Raw genomic sequence first — 13,207 nt, 5'->3', positions numbered from 1 at the left:
GTCAAATTTCCGATGCCTTCTCTTGGCATCAGTCGTTCACTTGTCTTCCTCCCATTCTCTTTCATGTATGCTGTGAGTTTGACATGCCAAGATTCACTGATGCTTCTTCAAAAGCAAATTTAGTAGTTGAACGTAGAAAAACACCACCATACATCAGTTTAAACAATGATAAAGAGATACACAGTACAATGATAGTTGTAATATGGCTTATCGTGATGCTTGGTCAAAAGAAGTTGAAATTTGGAGGTGCCGGAAGCAAGTGCTGAAGCAGCAAAAGCAGAATAACCGATCAGCAGGCAAGTTTCTCACCAAAACAACTTATGGAAAAATTCAGAGCAACTAAAAATTAATTAAAAAACTTTGGAACAAGGAAGTGTGATTCCAGGCATGACTTTATTAGTTTAATAAAATCTAGACTACAAAAAATGTGTTTTTCTTGTATGATGAGATGCGTTTTCAAATTTTACATAAAGTACTGCTGAAGGAGAATGAGATGTTTCAAAGGAGTGGATACGTCTTCAAAAGATTGAAAGTGAAGAAAACACATGGTACATAAAGTTACAGAGATCCACACAACATTGACAGGCATAAATATAACAACACTGAAGAAGATGACACAGTAGAGCTTTCACCCATTGTACTTTTTATTTTCTTCTGATTTAGCAGGATGTATTCATGTTAAAGCTATATAAATTGCCGTTTTCACAAAAAAAAAAAAGAAAAAAAAAAAATGAGACTAGAATCGGGCTTGGGTACAAGCCAAGCCTGGGCTGGGCCAAGTAGTAACATGAACCCAGCCTGGAGTCAAATCAGGCCTCGATTTTATACCGAAGGCCGACCCGGACATTCTTGGGCTGGGCCCAAGGCCTGACCCTATGTCGGTCCGGTTTTTCCTCCAATCGGACCCTAAACCCGGACCGGCTCAGCCCGCTGGATCGCTTGAGCCTAGTCTTGGGCTGGCCAGAACTGACTTCCAGCCCCAGTCATAGGTATAAAGCTATGAAAGATTTCCTTGGACCTCGGGGTAGGTCCAAAAGTGTCGACTAAGCTATATAAGGAATCAAGTGGTGCCAATAAAGGCCTAATTGAAGCTAAAGTTTGGCTCCACAACTTGAATGCGAGCAATCAACCTTCTGAAGGTCCAAAAAACTCTAAACAAGCTCTTGATTATATGTTTCAACATCCGTCATTTCAAGGGCGTTTTCATGGGCATATGCCTTTCGCTTTAATTGTAACCCATCATAACACTGCGGCACTTGTATATTTGCACCATTTTTCTGAAAAAATATTGGGATTATAGCCATCCATCTTGCTCCCTTTGGGTGTATCTTTTGCTCTAGGAAGTCAGTACCATGAACTTCTTATTTAGATGTTGTAGCTGTTTGATAAGTTTCCTCATCCTAGAATAGCATAAAGAAACTAACCAGGCATTCGAAAATGAAAACATTTTCCAAGGATAATGCAAAAGCTTCTATGTTAAGCAAAGCATATGCTTTTCAACATAAAACTAATACATCCAGACCAAATCATAGAATAACTATGAAAGAATTGATGAAAAAGTTACTGGATGTTAGTAGGGTTCTGTTAATCTATTACCCCACAGTTTTCTTTTTATTATAAGACTAGGTAAAATAATTGATAATCTTGTTAAACTTATTTACTTTTTATCTTGTTAAAATTATTTACTTTTTCATATAATGGTCAGCTAAATTTTATCTTATCCACCGAGCACCCTTGCTCAATTCCAAAGTAATTCTTATGGTGCATCCATCAAAACTCTTATCTTTTCTAGTCTTCTCCAATATAATAACATTTGATTGGCCCTACCACTATGTAGCCAACTAGCAAGCACTAATTCGCTATTATTAGTCCTTTATAAGCACACATTGGATGAACAAGAAGGTTTCTCCTCCACCCAGGTAACTAGTTAGATTTGTTACTACATTACAAGTATCAAATTTGCAATTCAAGTAATTACCGCTCAAAAATATAATTGAAAACAAGCAGATTGAGATAAAATATTCAAGGATAGATGAGAGATTTTGTTTAAGTGGCCTAAGCACGACTATTTAGAGCAATGGGTGTTGCTTCATGAGATCGGTTCAAGTTGTATCTTCCATGCAAAAGAATGATTGATCTTCTTTTGCGCATCGCCCGTTGGATTATGCCCTACACAGTTCTCAAAGTAGTCTGAACTCTATCGTTCCTTAGGTTGCATGGATCTCGAAACGATGATAGGGCGATCCATCAGTGGATTCGCGCAAAAAAAAGTGAACCCTTCTTTTGTTGGAAAGATACAACTCCTGTCCTCATGTTACTGTACTCCTCCACCCTACTTCCATGACCAAAAGGATTGCTAGTGTAGCTGCATGCAAGTTTCCACGAAAAAAAAAAAATCTTCTGGTCAAAACGTTATTTCATTCATATACCTCTAACTTGAGTACACCATGGCACCAGAAAAGATCTTCAAAACAAGCTTGCAAGACATCACCAATGTCCCCATTTGTACACCATGGCACCAAATAGCTAGCTGATGTTGGGACAAAGCAAGGGCCGTAATTGGCAATTACATTTGGGCACCATGGTACATGACCTCAGTGTCAAAGGCGGAGGGGAATCATGTTTCACCCTCCACACAGGAAGCATCCTACCACAAGAGGCGACAGTCACTGACTTCTCCCCATCAGCAATGGCATCATACCTCCCTCTTTTAGGCGACAACAAAAAGGTCAAGACCAGTTTGTCTTACTCTCTTCCCCAATCCATCACCAATCATTCAAAATGAAACGAATCCATCTAATGAGATGCGCAGAATAAAATCCCAAGCAAAAGAAAAAAAAAAACTTCATACTTACTTTAAAACGTTTTTTTGCTACTGCAATATATCTAATTAGGTGGATATAATCAAATCATTGGCAAATTCTAAACATTTATGTATATACATCCGATAACTTTTAATCTTAATGACCTATATCCAACAAATGTTAGAAGCTTCAATTAGTCAAAATTTGATAGATTTTATAAAAAATATTAGACCTCTTATAAACAAGTCACTTGTAAAGATAAATTAGCTAGTCAACGGATGAACAGGTAAATGTTCAGGAATAATATGGGATATTCGTTTGGCCAACTTTGTTGCTCCATGACTGATCATATAATAAGCTTGATAAGCAAAAAAACAAAAACAACGGTAATAATTGGTATTAAAAAATAAAAAGATCCAGCCATGACGTGGGGCGTCGCCAGTTGAAAAGAGCGATCCAAGCTCATCGTTGCCACCTTTCTTCCTCCGGCCGCAACGACATGACATGACGTTTCCTCCATTATGTATCCATCCATCCATCCCATTTTAACATCCTATCGGCCTTAAAATAATCCATCAAATCGCAGTAAAAACAAAAGTGGAACCGGAAAAAAATAAAAAAAAACGTAATAATTGCAGCCAAACTTTTTTTTTAAAACACTTTTCTTTCCCTTTTTACCCTTCCCTCCTTTAATGATATGGTTTATTTACAAACGCCATGGGGAACTCCTCCAACCTCGACTCAAATCTTTCCAATCCCCGAAATAAGTAGGTAAAAAAAAAAATAAAATAAAACCATAAGAGAGTGACGACAAACGTGCTATAAAATTACAATTTTACCCTCCTGGAATCGCTGGAATTTAGAAATTCTACCCGCAGAAGGCTCCAACCTCCTGGAGCCTGGGGACGAGGAGGCCGCTGAGGTGAAGCCGCATCAGCCCCTCCAGGCCCCCCACCGGAGACCCGCCGATGAAGAGCGCAGGAAGCCCCACAGCAGCCGAGGCCGCCGCCGCCGCCTCCTCCGCCTCATCTAATTCGATCACCGTCGGGTGGACCCCCACCGTAGCGAGGAGGCGCTTCATGACGTGGCACATGCAGCAACCCCGCCGGCTGAAGATCACTACCGGGTTCTCCCCTATCAGCCGCTCGATCCACTTTTCTGGCGGCTCCGCCCCGTCGATGGACAGCGCCGCCCCCCTCCTCTTCCCCCCCGACGCCGCCGCTGCCACCGCCACCACCTCCCCGCCAGCCGGCGGCCGGCACCTCACCTCCTGCATCGCCGCCATTTTTCCCCGAAAGATCGACGAGATCCGAGACCGTGAGAGCGAGAGAGACAAGAAGAAGGGGAGCGATCAAGAGGCGAGAGCGAGTTCGATGGGAAGAAGGGAAGAGAGGGGATTTATAAAATTTTTTTGAAGGGGGGAGGAGGACGGTGCTCACATGGGGGTGCGGGGGAGGGTGACGTCACCGTGACGGTGACGGGAAACTGTGGGCCTGCGCTTGCGTCACGTGGCCGGGGGGACGGGGCTGGCGTCACCTCCCACCACGCGCCACCATCCGTCCTTCCGTCCGTCCGGCGTCACGTCATGATCAGGACACGTGGACAAAATCTATCCGCTCGGCAAACTCCTACGGCTGATGGGGTCCATAAGAGATCAGCCAGTGGTGCACGTGGCAGTCTCAGCACCGTCGACGTCTCTTAGCCATCGGGCTCTAGTGGACCGTCCAATTTCGACAACCGCACGTCATGGCGTGGGGATAAACTAAAACTATGGCCCGGACGTCACCTCGTCCTATCGCATGATTCCTTGATGGTGCATTCGAATCTAAGGAGTGCCATGGCATTGTTGTAGATAAAACTAAACTAGGAGGGCGTTATCGGGAATGGGGCCAAGCTGACGCAGATATGTCTGGCCTGGGAGAGCGTTGATGAGGATAAGATGGGCCCGATGCTTTAGGTGCAAACAAGGTCGAGCCAATAAGAGGTTCCCACGTTTGGGAAACAGATCCATACGGGGAGGGCGTTGACGTGGCATCCCAAGTGCCATGCTGGCAACAGTGCTTCGCACTCAATGAAAAAAAAAAAGAAGAGGAGAAATTAGACCTTCTCCCTTCCTTTCTTAATAAAGGGCATCTAATAATAGAAGAGAGAGTTGTCTTAGCCTCTTTTTAAGCTTAGGTGATGACGTTAGCTCTTTCGTTATTCTGCTAGTGGAGGGAGTTTCATTGTGGTGCTAAAGTTTTGTCTGCCATGCATCCCGAATGAAGGCTGCCTCCCTCCCACAGTGCGTAAGAAGAATTGACAAGTAAAAATTTATAAGAAAACAAGGTAAAGTTAGGAACTGGCACATGCCAGTAGCGATTCTACCGGACAACCCAAGAGACACCTGGAGGGATACATGGTATAAATCATATTATATGGAGCTCCATTATTCAAGCAACTAGTCATAACAATTGAGATGTGGAAATGAATTGCATGTATGTATATATGGTATATTTTCTACTTATTCTTTTTTTTTCCAATAATTATTTGTTACATGATGCAAAATCAAGCTATTCCTTATCTCCCCAACTTGCAGTTGCACCACCACCACCCCTGAGGGTGGTGAGGTGAGGCATAACTTGTACCGAGGCGCATTGCAACTACAAGCCTTACACTTGTGGGAAGACTGTGTTAATGCGTAACATGCACCACAGCTTGAAAGACCAAGTCAATGTGGTTCTAGCTTTGCCAATGGAGCTGTAATGATTAAGGTGTTATAATATGTTGTAATATGCCGAAGTGAAGTTGTTCATGCACCATATATACGAGGGTAAGGGTGTGAATTGAGGGAAGGAAAAAGGAAAAACAAAATCTCTGTACAATGATACTTGCAGAAGTGTGGGGTCTACTTTTAACTCAGGGTGCCCAGAGATGGAAGCAGATGTTTCCATGGGGCAAGTGGAGCAGCTGATCCTGTCTCCCTCCCGAGGGACTACGTGGCAGAAGATCCACGTTTTGCTGGCCGTGGACAGGGACCTGTACCCGCCGTTGACCACATGACTACTGGTGACGACAGCCAGCAGGAGGAGTTGTGTCAGCGACGTCCGGCTTTGTCCACTTTGTGGATCTTTGTCGGGGTCCAAGGTAACTCGCCTCCCCTCCTGGACCACACGGCGACGACGAACATCGTGACGAACAAACTTCACACCTTTCCGCTTCCGGGAGAGCCGTCAAACCCGCTTCGCCCTCCTGGCCTGGGGACCACCATTAGGTCATAATTCATTGCTAACTCTGGAAAATTTTGTGGATTCTGTGCTGCGGTAATATATTGCTCAACTTGTACTCCCCGGAGTCTTTTGCTCCAATCCATGCCGTGATTACCGGGTCACACGTGCCGAGATGGTACTCTACTACTGTTGCACGAGTTGGCAGTGTCGCGGAGCAGATCAGTTAGGTTTTTTTATTGTCTGTCGTGATCAATGCCCAAGGATTCCCGTCCCCTCGCACTACTCCACCGTCGGATCATCCACTGGTCGCTTTAATATCTGTGCGAACGAGTGAAGTTGGAGTGCCTTGCGTTATTGTGCGGTGGGTGATCCAATGATGGACTCTTACACCGGTTGACAAGAATATTAGTTTTAGTTATATATAATTAAGAATACGAATGGGACGAATATTCGGATATTTTATCTATGCCTCGAACCAAACAAAACAGTTTAAATTCAAATTAAATAGGCATCGTTTTGATAATGGTTTAAAAATCAAAAACTATTTGGTTTTAATTTTTGTAGATTTGTCCATCCAAAATTGAATCCGGCACCTAACGCAAAATTTAACCTGAAACCAAATATATTCGATATTTGATACCCTTAATATTTTTAATTTTAGTGCAAATCCAAGTTACTAACTCGATAAAAAAATTATATTATTATTTTTTGATATATTTATTAGATGGGTCGATATGAATTGTGCCATAAAAATTATGGATGGTACTTTAATTTCATGATTTATATGTTAGAATTTTAAATAAATAAAAAAAGTTAGACGGTTTTCAGTTTTTTAGTTTCGATTCTAATTTTGCAATTTTTTTGGTTACAATTATGATTTTTTGTTTCTAAAATTGTCCAATTCCGACTTCAGTTTTTAGGAGGTGGTAATGAATTTGCATTTGAGTTTCGATTTTTTTTTGCTAAACTCACTGAATCCACCCTATTGACATCCTTATCTATAACTATCCTGGACATGCATGTTGATGCATTTCAAAATGAATGCAATTTTTTCTAATATATTTAAAATAATTTATTGCATATTCAACTTGCACCATAGTACGTATTTGAAGCAAGTTTTGCCTATTTACTTTTCTTGGTAGGTGGAGTTAACTCGTGTCATTAGCTTTATTAAGCGAACTTGGATATTATTAATTAGATTTTTCAAAGCTCAACAAGAATATTATCTCAAGTTCTATCAAATTTGAATTGGTAGAGTTGCTTAAGGATATTGTGAGCACGCTTCAAATCCATTTTAGATGTATGAAAGCAAAGACGATGATGTTAGGGACCAGAAGCAATCTCTATCACTTATATCTCAGCATACAACTATATTGTTGGGATATCCTTGGCGAATCGGTGCCCTCTAAAACCACGTTCACTTGTTATCGCTAGTGCACCAATACACATAAATTCACTTTGGGCACCTCATCACCTTCTTTGGTTTTTGACAAATATGTGTAACATCACCGTTGCTTCTATATTTTCCAACTCCTTATGCTTTTGTATTAAATTTACAAGCACCAGGCACATGTGACACATATATATATATATATATATATATATATATATATATATATATAAACTTTTACATTTTCTCTCCGTTCCCTTCGTCAGCCATATTGTACAGTCGGGTCTGGTCTGCGTAAAAGATTCGCAAGCTCATGAGCATATAGTTTGCGTTATAATATGAGATAGCATAAATTTCATACAAAGATATCAGCTATTTCTTATTTGAAGAATAGAAATCCCTGCAGTCAACGTCCTTTCATCCCTTCCAAAAGCCATCTAGTTTGCGCATGGGCGAGGATGACATGAGGATTGGCAGAATTTCCGTGGGAGGCTTGGAGCCAACGGACCAATTCTTACAGATCATCTGCCGATGGTCGGGTACGCCATTGTTACACCAAAAGGCTGTCAGAGCGATCTGCACAATCTATCAGATTTGGCTAGTAAGAAATGCTTGAACTTTTGGTGAATACAGAATGTCGCCGAAGCTCGTGATGGAAAGCGCTTAGGCGCAGGCGGCAGAAATTAGTCATATTTCATCCTTAGATGGGCCTTTGACAGCTTGGAATATCTGGAGTTTCCATTCTGCTCAGGCAGTATTCCATACGGTGTTCTTCACTTAAGAGCTTCCACCTTCGAGTTTTCTCAAGGTCAATTTTGATGAAGTCGTCTCTGACGGAGGTATGAAGGGAGGCACGGTTTTTATTATTAGAGGCCCGGACGCCAGGATGTTGGCAAGAGGCGGTTGTCGACATCTCTGTGTCCGGTGCGGAGCTAAAGGCTGCCTAGGTAGGCCTTCGACATGCCCAATTTAAGTTACGAGCCAACTCAGTCATCTTGGAAGATGACTCGACCATGGTTATCAATTGGATTCAGGTGGGTTCGAGGGGTGCCGGTGGCAACCATCCATTGCTTCGAGAAATCTGGGCAATGACGAGGGATGAAGAAGCCTTTCAGGCTAAACATATATTTCGTAAAGCCGACGGGGCTGCGGATTGAAGGGCCGCCTATATGCGGGTAGCACCTTGTAAATTGGGGATAGGAAGTTGCTTCGGGCACTCCGAGATATTTTGTTTCTGATTTTATTTGATGTATTCGTACTCGTCAGATATGATTTGCGCATTCTAGCAAAAAAAAAAAAAAAAAAAAAAAAAGCCCATCCAGTTTAATTTTATTTGTATTACAAGCCAGTTTGTCATGGACTTCTTCTAAGTGATTAATATTATCACCATTTTAGCATCATCTCTGCATCAGGGTGGTACCGGAAGCAAGGTGGCCGGAGATACATAGATGGACGCCCGGCTACCGGAAGCTAAATAAGTCCGGGGTGTCTCGACGGATTAAGACATGGCATTGATGGCAGTTGCCATTTTGTCCTTTCGCCAGAACCATTTAAAACAGGCCGTGTTTCGTCAATTCTTACGTTGTCCTTGACCCTCGAACCATCAAAGATGATTTTGTCGTGCACCGACGAATGACATCTGGGGCCCGGTTGATGGCACCCATGACGTACGTCATAAGAAGCTTTATCAGTGAGATCAACCTTCGGAGCAGTTCGGGTGCCAAAGAATGATCATTTTTTCTTTTATTTTTTGGTGATATCAACCTTTAGATCGCACGGTCACTACTTCAAGATGGATGCAGATAGATGAAAGAGAGAGAATTAAAATGTTTTGAGATTTATGTAAAAAATAATTTAATTGATGTTGCAAAAGAAGGATACTCATTTCTGGTTTTCTTTTTTATAAAAAAATATTAATCCTCCACAATCTTGCTTTCTTTTCTAATATTTTAAAGTTGTTCAAAAATCACTGTAACCAAGAAAGGAACATATTGTAAGCTTCATTACGGTTTTTACATCACAACTCAGATTTTGTTGAAATAACGTAATATTCTTAGCTCTATTTATGAATTAGCCTAAACAATATTCTTTTTTTTTTTTTTGCAACCAACACTTTTTGTTAGTTGGTTCCTTCTTCAATTAACCATGGCCCTTAATTAAGGTAACAGAAAGATGATAAATGCATGGTTACAACTAACTAGGTTCCAATAAACAGTAAGAAAGAAATCATCTTCGAGCAGCTTGATCTTTAAGATTTATTTAGTTTAGACAAGCTACCTAATTTGGAACCATGAGATGAACCCATTTCTCCATCATTTCTAATCTCTACATATCCTTCTTACCTCTCGATCTCTACTCCCTCCTCTCCACCGCCCTTTCTCCAATGAACAGTGAACACGTTACCAATTTGCGAAACAAGTGCCTCCAGCCTCATCACTATGCAAGAGCTTCGGCAGAATGGTCACTGTTTGTCCTCTTCAAGCACAGTGGGGGATTGGTGAAACCTGAATCTACTGCTCTATCATTGAGGCCACCCCCTCTCGTTCGTTCTAGCCTCTACAATTCCCTCCGCACCAACCTGCCTTGCAAGTCCTTGAGATTCTCCTCCTACTCCTTCGGCATCTGCCACCACAGCAACAACAACAATGAAGGGGATTCCAATCATCACAAGCTAGGTGTTGTGGTACATGGAGCATTTCGCCTAGGATTTCAATCTCTATGAGCTAGTCCGGTTTATGATCCAAATGGAGAGGGAGGAAAATGCCTAAGATCAAAAAATCAATTGACGAGAATGGCACCAAAGATCCCTAATACTCGGTGTCGGGCACAATCAAAACCCTAAATTTATGCTTCAATTCTAGGAAATGGGAGGGATTTGGGCCTGAAATTAGACCGTGGATGGGTCTACAAACCCAGGCGAGCGGCACAGGGCTTTTATGGATCTTAGCCGGCTATTCACGCATTTGAGACCGAAGGAGAAAAAGGACAACAGCGACAGAGATTTTACCCTCTATGGAATTAATAAATGTTAAAAATAAGCTATGGATCTAACGATGAATCTAGGGATTATTTTGGTCATAAGATGCCCACTAACGCCCGCATTAACAGTTTCTTTATAGCTTGTTGACGGAATCTTAATCCAAGATTCTCCTTACAAATTAAATTATAAATACTACACAACAATAATATACCACCCCAAGTTTTGCGTTCCAGATGCATACAACCCATAACAATAATATATTTCCCCCAGAAACCACGGAACTCGAGGACGGGGACGCCTCAAGAAGCCCCATCCGGACGGGTTCGGAGACAGCCGGCCGACGAAGCGGAGGGCGGCGACTCCGGCGAGGAATCCAGTATCTCCTCGAAGTGATTGGGAAGAATCCCATCTTGGTTTTTAGCAGCGGTGGCGGTGACAAAAGGGTCTACGGGAATTCAGGGAACGGCGAGCTCGGAGCCGGGAATCGGATCTTCTTGTCCCTGAAGAATCCTTCTTTCTTGGCGGCGGACTTGGAGAGGAGGGAGAGGAGAACACTAGGGAGGAGAAAGGAGAAGGAGAGGAGAATCAGATTTAAGTAGGTCCTGTTTCTAGGTAGGACTGCTGAAGGAGAGATGCACAGGTCTACTTGAGATCCTCTCTCTGTGTTTTCTTCTTTTTGATGGAAGGCGAGGCTTGGTCCCCCAAAAATATGTACCATGACAGAGCTTGTGTTGAAGAGACAAAGAATGTACATAGATCTAGATTTCAGATCCAACGGGAAAGAGGAAGTACGAAATGGCAAGAGCAACCGAACTTGAAGCAAGGAAGATGAAAACTCTGAAGGTCTTTGAAAGCAGCGGCATGAGAGATGTGAAGGAGTTCGATGAAGGCTTAGCCCACCCATCTTATGAAATTTTAGGCCCAAATACATGGTCTTAACGTCTGACAAATTACTATATTAGTTATATAGAACACTAATTTTATCATATATTTTCAATTTATCAACTCTTTACATGTGAAATCTAACATTATTCTCTGGTGGTTGATGGATGTAAATAATAACATATGCTTTTGCACCTCAAGCTTCTGATTGTCTTCTCAAATTTCCGTGACCGAAACCAGCCCGGCCTCTTTACGGTAAAATATGAGCAAATTAGAGCCATCTCCGATATGAAAACTCGGTTTTCAAGCTAAGCCCGATTCAGAGTGACCAAGACATGCTGATGAATTGGTTGGATATGGATCCAAAATCAGGCTCATCGAAAATTGTTGAGTGAATTTTAAATTTGAGGATTTTAGATTTGAGTTAATGGGATAGAACAAAAACAATCACATGTTAGAACATATTCAAGTATTTACACATGATGTTACATTAAGTTCTATCAATCCTTAATATATTAACTATCAAGTGTCAGTTGTGCTTGTCGGTCCTCATTCAATTTAAAAAGTATATTATTGAATATCTTCTTAATAACTTTTGGCAATGCTTGCAGTTAGGTTAATAGTTCAAGATATATAATTTGATACCTGAAAGAAACTTAGATCTGATAGGTTTTATAAAATATTTATGTCACTCGAACCTACATTTAAACCTAATGGCCCTAAATGATAGCACCTTCACATGGCCCTGGGTTGGAGTTAATTTTGAAATTGAAAGTTGAGACCAAGCTTGATTTGTTTATTACACTTCAAGCTAGATTGAAATTTAATTTTAAATGAAGCCAAAAATGAGCCATTATGATCAGAATGAAAATTATAAATCAAGCTAAGTTAATTCAAGCTTGAATCAAAGGTGGAATTTAAGTTTGCCAGCTTTTCGAATTAGCATGTAATGACTTCAGAAACTAAAAAAAAATCAAGGTTGAGAAACAAATTATATATCAGGTTTTGTTGCTTGGAGGAGACCGAAAAATCATTCAAATACTTAGGCGAGTTATTCCGTTTAATATTGTCTTAATAATCTCAAATTCCTATTTATCTTGTCAATTGTAAATACTCTTTTGGCAGAAGACTTGCATGGGGAATCAGGAGTTTTTCATGTGCCCTTGAGATTTTGTTGGAGAAGAACTTTACAAAGATCAAAAAAAAGTCCCAGCAAAAGATTTTTTTTCTCATATGGCAGATTTTAGTTTCAACATTTTTTTCCAAAAAAAATCTTGGGAGCTTGTAATTATTTTTTTGTGTTCTATTTCTTATTCTGTTCATTATTAAGGAATTATAAGGTCGAAGGGTTTAGTTCCAATGTTTTTTTTAAACAAAAAATATTTTATTAGAAAGGAGAAAATTGTCTGAACTTTTATCAGAGGTTCTATGCCATAAAAATCAATTAATACATAATTCAGAGGACCCTGATATTTTTGAAGTATCAGGACGGTCCAGAACCAATTCATGTTGTGCAATTATCAAATAATAGACCAAAAGTAATTTTGATTTAGACAAATCTCTTGCTGGATGATTGATTGGCTTTACTACAGATTGCCAATTCGTTAATATAATCTCCAGCTTCACGCAATAAAAGGATTTTGATCTACAAGGTGATACTACTAGCCCAGAGTCGCCAGCAGGCCATTTTGGTGAACTACACAATCTGGCCTTGATTTATCTTATTTCTGTGGTTCCCGTCTGGCATCTATCCTTGTGAGTTCTGGAAGAATTTTTTAGCTGAATTTTAATTCTCGGATTTGGTTTTGCTGAATTTGGATTCTTGGTGAGGGGTCATGAATCTGATAATTTTCCAAAGCAAAAGATTCGTCCCGTTGAAGATTGGAATTGGTTCCTGGAGGATCCAAGAGGGGTTAGTGATGATGATGAGCTTTCGGAGGAA

At 40.9% G+C, this 13,207-nt stretch overlaps 1 protein-coding gene across 1 annotated transcript; it reads right to left on the bottom strand.

Annotated features, from left to right (window-relative positions):
* Positions 1-2,398: 2,398 nt before the first annotated feature.
* On the bottom strand, positions 2,399-4,210 carry LOC103702022 (glutaredoxin-C7-like). The gene has a single exon (XM_088722671.2). It carries the CDS (start codon positions 4,087-4,089, stop codon positions 3,673-3,675), a length of 417 nt encoding a protein of 138 aa, XP_088578797.1. The 5' UTR covers positions 4,090-4,210; the 3' UTR covers positions 2,399-3,672.
* Positions 4,211-13,207: the final 8,997 nt, after the last annotated feature.

Source organism: Phoenix dactylifera, chromosome 5 (assembly GCF_051530095.1).
Source record: "Phoenix dactylifera cultivar Ajwa chromosome 5, Ajwa_hap1_PhDact_Kaust_v1.1, whole genome shotgun sequence".
NCBI lineage: Eukaryota > Viridiplantae > Streptophyta > Magnoliopsida > Arecales > Arecaceae > Phoenix > Phoenix dactylifera.
Note: the sequence above shows the minus strand (reverse complement) of the source record. Positions and strands in the feature narration are given on the sequence as shown.